At 39.9% G+C, this 10373-nt stretch overlaps 1 protein-coding gene across 4 annotated transcripts in view; it reads left to right on the forward strand.

Moving 5' to 3' along the window:
- The window catches only part of GPATCH2L (G-patch domain containing 2 like), a 36015-nt gene extending 25980 nt beyond the window's left edge, over positions 1–10035 (forward strand). For all 4 annotated transcript variants that reach the window (XM_027720091.2, XM_027720088.2, XM_039389673.1 and 1 more), the window contains 2 exons: positions 1872–1963; positions 7024–10035. In XM_027720091.2, coding sequence (XP_027575892.1) covers positions 1872–1963; positions 7024–7196 — 265 coding nt within the window. In that variant the 3' untranslated portion in view covers positions 7197–10035. The remainder of the gene's footprint in view (positions 1–1871; positions 1964–7023) is intronic.
- Positions 10036–10373: the final 338 nt, after the last annotated feature.

The following is a 10373-nucleotide window of genomic DNA, read 5'->3' on the forward strand; positions in this document are numbered from 1 at the left end:
TCTTGATCCAAGCCAGGATGCCATTGGCCTTCTTGGCCACCTGGGCACACTGCTGGTTCACGTTAAGTGGCTGTCAACCAGCACCCCCAGGTCCTTTTCTGCTGTGCAGCTTTCCAGCCACTCTGCTCCAGCCTGTAGTGCTGTGGGGGATTATTGTGACCAAAGTGAAGGACCTGACACTTGGCCTTGTTGAACCTCAGGCCACTGGCCTCGCCCCATCAATCCAGCCTATCCAGATCCCAGTGCCAAGCCTTCCTACCTTCCAGCAGGTCAGCGCTCCCACTGAACTTAATGTTGTCTGTGAGTTTACTGAGGGTACACTCAATCCCCTCAGGAGACTTCTGTTTGTATTAACCTGTGTTCCAAAATTTGAAAAATTGGCTGTCAGTGAAGCTTAGCACAGTTTAAAAATTTTTGTCCCTTATGTCAGATTTAGAGGACAGATCTTGTAGACTTCTTGTAGAACTTTTGAAGTTTAGTTGAGAAGACAGAAGGGTAGATATGTCTTTTATTTTGTGGTTGTGCATTTTTTACAGGTAAGTAGGTAGACGCAGCAGCATTCAAACAATTTATAGACTGGACTGGTATAGGAATTTTTTTGTGCTCTCTACACTGTAGAGATATAACAGCACACTTTGGTTTTGTGTAAAGTCACCATCTAAAATTATAGATATGCTAAATATGCTGTTTGGGGTTTCAGGGTTTTTTTTAATCGATTTTGGCACAGAAGTAAAAACCCATGAACTTTTCCTTTTGTTATCTGTAGAAGATTTCAGTACTTTATAAAAGTGTTTGTTAAACTTTCAGGATTTTTTAAAAAAAAATCAAAATAACAAGCTTTTCATTACTTAATCATCAAATTTATACGGTTCCAATCTTTGTACCGTGTGAGCACCTCCCAGTGTTTAATGCATTCTATTTGCACTGTAGTTCTACCTTTTGCACATCAGATCTGAGGCTGAGTGTGACCAAGGAACTTGCCAGAGCAACTGTTATACTGGACAAAGCAGGGATTTGAACCCGACGCATTTGTATTCATTATGGATGGTATTTGATAAAGTTCTCTGGTCTGCTGTAAAGACTGTTGTTTCTGAATTAAACTTCTCTGCTTCCTAGATCTAGAACTTGGAGGAGTTCTCAATTCAAGTCAGTCGCGACAATGCAGGTTTCTTGTTAATTGTCAAATGATTAAACTGCAATGGCCATCAGTAGGCTTCAAACTTAACAGTTGATATTAATGGAACAGATTATGCCTTTCAGCCAGTTTAGAGGTGCAACAAGTCTGTATTACCATAAGCCAGATTCAGCTGTTTTCACAGCACTTTGATAAGGAAATAATGATTTTGAAAATGCATGAGACAGCATTGCATTCCTAACTTTACGAACTTACTGGTGTGGTGGAAACAATATGCATGGACTATTGGCATTATAGGTACATTCTAAGATGACTATAGTACTAAGTAGATTGCAAAATAATTTTTGACTAAGGGAGCAAATATCACACAGTTTCTTTAAAGAGCAATCTTGCAGACATTTGTTATGCTTATGTAGAAGTAATGGTGGGACGTGTCTTATCACTGCTTGATCTACATCTTTATGTATGCAAGGAGTTATTTTAAAGTTAATGCAAAACTAGATCCCTTAAAGGCTAAGAATTTATTCTTCTGAGCAGTTTATGTGTGTGAGCTCTTAAAAGAAGAGGGAGCATAATGGTATACTAACAAAGAATGTGATCAAAACTTCCCTGAGAAGTTTTTCCCTGTCCTGCTTACTAGATAGGCTGAGGGGAAGATGGGATTTGGAGGTGACTGGTCAGTCTTACAGAAACGCAATATTGGAACAGAGTTTAATTTGTTTTAATTTCTCCATAGGCAAACAAGTGTCCACCTGGGACCACCATATTCAAGGGACATCAAGAGGAAACGAAAGCCAGCTGCAGCCTCCATGTCTAGCCCAACATCAGGTAACTTGCCAACATTTTTTAAGTCATGTATCTCTTGAGCAAAGTGACACAGGCAAAAGTAGTGTTACCTTGGTTTGAAACTAGTGAAAAGTGTGAGAGAGCATATCGTGTGGTTTTGCATAGCATCAAAAACTGTCTATTAAACAAATTTTTGGTGATGTAGCTATGCTAGGTTAATATATTTTACGGTGCTTCACTGTATAGTGGATAGTAATCTGTTTCTTCGTAGGATGTTATTTCTGCTGTCCTAAATTATGCAGTCCATGGTAATAGGGAGTTGATCAGTATGCACAGTGTGTTCCTTCAGTGTTGGGCTGGCATTAGCTGGTGACTCTGATGCCCTTTGTCAGGGTATTTGTAGATACTTTCACAGGAGCAAAAATCTGGCAGTTTTTCTGTCATCACTGGATGAGACCACCTATTATTCCCTGGAGGTTGTCTTACTCTTCTGGATGAAAATAGTTACTTTTTTCTTTTTCGTGCTCTAGGGATGTAGTCATTAAAACGCTGGTCTATTTTCATGTGGCATATTTCTGGAAAGTGACTGATGACTCATCAGAATCTGAAAGTTTTAATCTGCAGAACACAGAGGAGTTTAGGATGCTACTTTCTGGCCTCTCACCTTACCCTGTCTTGTGACTATCAAGCAACACGTTCTTCCAACTAGTTTATTAAAAAATTGTTCTTGTAATCCAGTAACAAGGCAGTGGGTAAGCTGATGGGAAGAATGGAGATGTGAAAACAGGGGGAAGGCCAAAGAGACTGATGATAAATAAAAGGAATGAAGTTCATCTTTCTTTCTTGGGCTGGTGGTTAGACAGTAAAATAATGAAGTAGGAAAGAAAGTTGTGCTTTCTCTCCAGGCCACAGATCTGAATTACAAACCGTCTGAGAGGTTCTGTATTAAAAAAGAGGAGAAAAGAACATTATTAATCTGTTGCTCAGCATAAGTGTCATCTGTTATCAACTCTTTATTTAGGATATTCTTTCCTGGCTTTTGCATATTCCATTTTGGGATATTCAAACTTCTGTAGTGAAAGGGTTAGTAAAATCACGTATCTAACCACAGAATTTTAGCACTGGAATACTAAGTTTTCTTTGTATGAATGCTAATATCTCTCTGTCCCCTGTTACCTGTCCATTCATTTACTGTTCAGACTGTATTCTGTACTGCATTGCTGGTCACGTTCTATAAGGACAGCTTCTGTTTTTATGCCTACATGTTTCAGAATATTGTGTAAATTGTACTTACCTGACTAGGCAAATTGTACAGTGAACACTTTTTTGAAGAGTTGAAAGAGTAGAACTTAGCAGTGGAAATAGCAACAGGGGTTTGGAAAGTTTTCTTTTTATGGATGGGAGAGAAAATTAGAGTTATGTATTACAAAATAAGGAATGAGTGTAGTAACTAGAATATGGACTTGCTTGTACTGATCTTTAAGAGACAAGTGCTGCAATGATCAGAAATGGTAAAGATCTCTTCCTTAGACCCTGTTTAGAAATATCCCCAGCAAAGTGAACAACTACGGGGCAGGGTTTGCTACAATTCTGACTTTTGGAAAGAAACTTTTATGATTGGATAACTGAAGCTGTGTCCTAGATGACTTTCTACAACAGACTCCCAGTTGTAGCTGGAGCACAACCTGGACATGTAACTTGGAAAGTACTGAAATCTGATATTATTTCTGTCAAAGGGGGTCTTACTATGGAATTACTAAGGCCTAAAAAAATACATTGTATTACTCTGCAATAATGTAGAATTATCTGGAGACTCCTGTGCTTGTTAGATATTGATGAAATAGATAAAGATTTTTCTCCCTTGCCATGCATCTACTCACCCCTGCATAAATGCCATATACTGGGGTTCCCCTATGCCTGTGGAATCATGGCAGCCTCTTTTTCTCACTACAGATGCTTATGTTTGTGGTGTTTTACCTCTGCAAAAGGTGAAACACAGGTGAATCAGAACACAGGCCCTTGCCTACCAGTGCAGGCACATGAAGTGCTGGATTTCTTCACCTTTAAATATCTACTTAGCTGAGTCCAGCTGCTCTCGTCTCACTTGTTGACCAGGTCCTGCTTCAGTGATCTTCTTTTTTGCAACCTGAGTGCCCCGTGGAGGTGAAGGACACAGCCTGAGCTGGCTTCATCAGTCAGCAGAACAAATGGGCTTGCTCTGCCGAACATCGGGCCATCTCGGATTCCACCTCTTTTATAGAGATGAGTGATGAAGAGGAGCTCGTTCCGCTTTGCCGCTGTATTAATACACATCAGGGGCCAGCTCCCGGCACTAAATCACGCTACTGCCTACATCTGTTATCGGACTCCTCACCAGTGTGATGAACAAGACTGCAGATAGAGGCTTTCTCGTGTCATTCTTTATAGGATTTTCCTAAAAGAATAAATAGCTCAAATCTCTGCCAACACTATCCCCTGTCATTGTGATGAATTTAGCTTCTTTCTTAAACATGCAGCTACAAATCTTCCCCTGTCGCCTCACCCCCCCACTATCCACAGAAAGTTTTGAGTCGAATTTGGCTGAAATCAGAAGACGCTAATAAAAGGCAGATGAGATGTGGATGCTATTTCCTTTCTAAGTGCAGGAATGAGAGAAGGGAGCTAGAGATAATGTTTATTTGGGAGCCAAACAAACTAAGTTTATTCCATGTCCTCTCACATACTTTCATGACTGTGAGTATTTATAAGTTCTGGTAAAGCATCTTTTGCCAGAGACCCCTGTATGAACATCAAAAAACATGCATTGCTGTAGCAGAAGTGCCTTAGGTCTCTATTGTGTTGTTATAGTATTAAACTTCTGGTATTAATCCTGCTCTTTGAGGCTAATGGGCCTAAATACCATAACTGAGGTATCTGTTGAGAGCAACAAAAAGTAGGTAGAAATTCAGAATTAATTTGCACTTCAGGAAGTGACTTATCAAAATTAAGTTGAGCAAACATGCAAGTGTTCAGAGAGATTGAAAATTAAAGTTAGTGTCTTCTACACTGCACAATCGAACAGTGTGAGCCCTAAAGCATAAGGCTTTTACCGACTAAGAACAAAAGTCTGACTGGTGTAGTTTGGCAGTAGAATAAGGAAATCTGGAGGAAGTTAAGACTGACTGTACTGGATTAGACCAGAGGTTCATCAAGCTTAATGACCAAAAGGCAGTGCCTAGGGAGGAACAAAGTCTGTGGTGAGAAAGTTCCTTTGAGCTTTCAGTGATCTAAGACTTTGAAGGCATGGGTAGTGTCCTTGTGTTTAGTTACTTTCCATTGCAGTACAGTAGATTTGGAATAATGTCCCCAGTTGCACAGTAGGGCTTGTCTGAGAAATACTGCATGAAATGTTATTCTCATGGTAGTTATTCTTTGGTTTGAAAGGGATCCGATGAAGACTGTCATGTCTGTTTTCACTTTGCCAGATTAGGCTGCAAGTACAGATGGTTGTGCCATAAATGGTGAACAACTGTCGATCTGTACACTGATGTTTTTAGTGTTTATGTGGTTCAGTCCACTAGGTATGTAGCAGTGCACGTGGTAACTGGCATCCTTTTCAGCTCTTACAGTGAGTTGGGGGTAAAAATCTGCATAAACAGATTTTTGTCTGCCTTGTCATGTATTTGCACTTAGCTTGTGAAAAACTAATTTCTAAAAGGTGCCAGTTAGCAGCCTGTGAAACTCCTTATCAGAGACCAGTCTGATGAGTACTAGCAATTTGGTGAATTTTCCCTCTTGTATTTCTTGCTAATCATTCATTCTTTGTCAGGGTGGTGGTTTGTCATACCCAGCAGCAAGAAGCCTGCTTCAGTCCTTTGCTTTTTTTCTTTTTATGAGCAAAGATGGAGAGCCTGTGTGGGGAGGCTGGTAACAAGGGTCACATAGTGTAGTATTGGTTAGTTTAAGGACTTTGAGGGTTTTTTTCATGTTTCATATGACCTTCAGATGGAAGAAGTTGGTGGGCTAGACATAAAATATGCAATATATTGTTATCAGCTATGTTGTTGTAGCTGTATGGGAATGACTCACTGTTTTGGATGTGCAGAAACAGCATTGTTGGGGTTCCAGGTCTACTGAGTGTGGAACCTCAAGCATTGAACCAACTTTTTATTTAAACTTCAAAGCACTTAGTCCTCTAGTTGAGGCTTGTTATCCTTGAGGCCTATTTATCCTTCATCCACTACAGAGCAGCAGATGCAACTTATAATTAAAACACACAAACAATTATTATCTGTTACGAGACTACAATGAAGAAGAGATGTGTTTTGTATTGAGGCAGTTACTTGTTAAAAAAAATCTGTTTGCCCCAAAGACTCCTATGGCAATTACTCTACCCTGCCCTGTTCTGGTTGTGGGGATTGAGTGTTTCAGGATACTGAGAATGGGAGTAAACTCTCATATCTCTAGGTTTCTGGCAATCCTTCTTGTAATTTGTGTGACTGTTGGGTTGAGCTATGGATCTGCAAGTCTCTTGTGCTATTGTAATCTGTCCCATTTGAAGAAGTGGTTGTACTGAGAAAATGAGAATGGATTTCAACCTAGCTTGGCAAGTAGCTTCTTGTCATAATATGCTGATTTACCATATTGGATATATGTGGAGGTTCATGCTACTGCCTTTACTGTGTGAGAAGGAGAGGTATGTTTTCCTCTCCAGAGGAGCTTTGCAACCTGAATTTTGCCATGCCTTCAGAGACTTTCAAAGTTTCAGATACAGGGTTAATTGAGTCTTTGCAAAGAGTTCCATTTATCTTCAGATGAGTGATTGTGAATTGAATCAGTTTAAATACGGGACAGCTAAAGCTCTTGATTTTCAACAGGAACTATAAGGGAAATTAGAGTTTTGAATGTGTGACTCATTAAGGTGAAGGTGTTAATGCTATCAAGAACCTGTATTTCAAAGGAATTTGGATGGAAAACTTGTAGGAACTCCATAAATAACAGTTTCATAAAAGAAATTATATATATGAGGCGTTTGCCATGAAGTCACTTGTTCTAACTTTTTTTTAATTGCCCTTCCCTATTCTCTTCCTCTGTTCCCCCTTTCCTGCAATTTTATATTCCAGCAACTTTATCTGTCCACATGGATGCAGCAGAATCAGAGCTACCAGCAACACCATCCTTGAGATCCCAGAACTCTGAGTGGACTGGGAAAACACCAGCAACTGAGAAATCTACTATTGCTGCCTCCAGTAACTTTTTTAAAATGCCACCAGAGAAGAGCCTTGGATACAGCTAAAAGGACTCATTGCAACTATAAAAGCTTGCTCGATTTTGGAAGTGTTTGGTTCTGGTGTGTATCTGCACCAAACATGTTGTTTGGTAGTAGTGTTATCCTCAGTATTGGTGTGTGATGCGTGCCATCATCCAGACTGATCTGTGTGCCCCACATGCCTAAGTCATGTTTGTGACTCTATGTTTAGGAAAAGGTAATCACTGTTGGGATCGCAGCGGCTTTTAAAAATATTCTTGCTATTGCTGTATTTATTATGCATTCATCTCTTTCCCTGATGCCAGCTTATATGTAATAGGTCATGTACAGATTCTTTTGGGGTTTCAGATCTTTATTCACCCCCTGGACATGATGCTTGTTTGTGTGTTTGGCATTTTTGGGGGTGAAAGTCCCACTGCCACTCAGGGAGGCAGAATTCTCTCCCTGCTTTCTTCCAGGCCAGAGGGATTTCTTGGCTGGGGAATGAGGAGGGAATGCAAACAGGTTGAAATATGGAACCTGAATTCTATGTTAGCAGAAGGTTTTCAGGCCATGTGCTAATGGACTCAAATCATGTTGCTTTTGGCAAAGCAAATATGGTGCTTGTCCACGTAGAAATTGCCATTGGCTCACTGGCAGCGTCATCATCCATTAGACCTTTTCCTTCTCCCTTGTTCTGAATGTCTTTAGTCTTGTGTATTGCATGTTCATTCTTAAACCTCCTACTGGATAAGGATTTGGGAGAACTACTTTGGCATAAATATGTAAGCTGGTGTCCTGGAAAGGAACCTGGGTCCCTCAATGTCGTTGGAGTATGGTAGAGGATATACAACACTTCCATATCTCAGTATATAAATTAAAAAAAATTCTGTTAGTGTTTCTAAAGGATGCTTGCTATTGAAGTTAACATGCCATTGAACAAAAAAACCACCTAAAGTGTCACCTGAGTTCAGAGCGTTATGGGTTTTGATCAGACTCCTTCTTTCTCCTGCTTTCCCTCCCCTCACAAGTATTGTCTGCTATACCTACTGGGGGTGTCTCCACCTGCTGATGATTGCACATTACACTGCGGTGAACACTAAAGAGATTCTCTTCATAGAACTTCCACTTGGTCTGCTGTTGCCTTCTGTGTTGCGGAATATATATTGGACAGTGATTTCTTCCCTCTCTTTCCTTAAATAACTTTGGAGGTTATCTTGGGCTTTGTTTTCAGAATATATACCTGCATAGCATGCGTCAAGGAACAGGTGGCCTCACAGCTTCTTAAGTCCTGTAAAAATGGGATATATTTGTATGAATAGAACTCTTTGCTTTCTTCATTGTGTGGAGCTTTCAGACAGGACCATTTAAACTTTTAAAATTAATTTTGATTGTGGAAGTGCAGCTAGCACCCTTAAGCAGACAACAAAATTTGCATGTTTTTAGTGGTTTTGCAGTGTTCTGCTCTGCCTTATAAATCAAATAGCTGAGGGACAGATTTGATTGTGAGAATATGAAGCAGAGATTTATATTTAACTCTGTATTAAAATGTTAAGTGGTCATAACATACACAAAACAGAAATTGAATGACTTGCTAAATCACAATTGACAAATATAGTTGGTTATACTACAGACATACTGTCTGTGTCTGATCCCCTAATACCTACTTATTCCTGGGGAGATATCCAAATTGGATTTATATTTTGCAGCTCAAGCAAACTGTCAGATCTGTCACTGTAAATCCATCTCAAAACTTTTTTTTTTTTTTTTAGGGTGGCGCATTTTTACCTTAAAGGAGGAGTGCAGAGGTCTGTTTGGATTACAGGGCAAGCTGTAAGGCTTTTGTGGAGGAAGGAATGCTCCTGTTTTGAAGTAGTCATTGGTTTGTCTTATTTGTAGTTATTTTGAGCAATTGTGTCTAAGGGGTAGCACAAGAAGTTTCAGCACTGGAGGGCCTTTAATCTAGAACATGTGAGGGGAAGGTAAATCTGAAGACGAGTAGCTTGTCTATCTAATACTCGTGAATACAGGTGGTCACATACTCCTGACAACCTACAGATAAATTTTAGGATTGGAAGCCTTGTAATCTAAACTGCATGCTGTTCCAGTGACAGGGAGTGGTTCCCTAGAAGAGCTTTTGTGAAATTGAGTGGGTTTGATCTCACAAAGGACCCTCCACAACCTCTCTTGGTTTGAGTCTATTCAACAGACTTACTCAGATTACTGATCATTCAGCTAAAATTTTATATTTAGCCTTTGTATTCCTCTTTTTAAAACCAATTCTGATATATCTTGCTACATTCTGCGTATTGTCCAGAGTAGTTCTTTCTCTTCTGTGGTGTCATGATGGTTTTAAAACTTGTGTAAGAAAATGTTAGGGAATCCAGAGCCTTCATCTCATTGCAGTGGGTGGGAGGTGGGTTGCCATGCTTCACATGACTTTTCTCTGGGGACAAAGATAATTTATCAGATTTTCCTATTGAGGTCAGTAGCACTGTTATCTGGTTAAGCCCTTACTTAGGTTGTAAGCTCCTAGGAGGTATTTCTTGTCCTGAAAGGCTGAATGTACCTGTGGCAGTACTGAAGAGTAACTGTGGCAGGTCTTGTCTTGGCAGACCATACTTCCTACTACGGCAAATTTCTGGAAGCGTCAGGAGACTCAAATTATTGCAGCTGCCCTGTCTTTCCTATTTCTACATTAGAATCCATTTACAGGTCAGTTGCATTCTCAACCAAATTTGATTCTCCTGAGGCAAGCTAAATGAATCATGTATTTTGTTCCTCCTGGGTATTTATCAAAATTTATCTTCAGACTTCAGTAAGTTGATACAGATTTTAATATCTGCAGCATTCTTAGATGAATAAAATACGTTCATGGCTTTGTCTCTTTTATTCTCTAAGGCAGATTTTTTAGAACTCACACTCTGCTCACACAGTACTCGCTGTGAAGGATACTGCTTCCAATGTGGATTACTCGAGTAGAAAAGAATAATAACATGTCTAGATTTGGTAGCTGTGCTTCTACCAAGATGGTCCAGTATGTGATTATTGCTTTAAAGATACACAGCTCACTCATGTTCCACTTCTTGTCAGCCAGGACTCCCCAGTCTTTTTCCGATTTTTGTCTTCTCTCCAATCGTCTACTCTCCTTGTCCTTATGGGAGACTTCAGCTTCCCAGATATGAACTGGGAATACCATACTGCTGTGACAAGCAAGTCTGGGAA

The sequence above is a fragment of the Pipra filicauda genome, unplaced genomic scaffold, assembly GCF_003945595.2.
Source record: "Pipra filicauda isolate LSUMZ 115617 unplaced genomic scaffold, ASM394559v2 scaffold75_size2874737_pilon, whole genome shotgun sequence".
Taxonomy (NCBI): Eukaryota; Metazoa; Chordata; class Aves; order Passeriformes; family Pipridae; genus Pipra; species Pipra filicauda.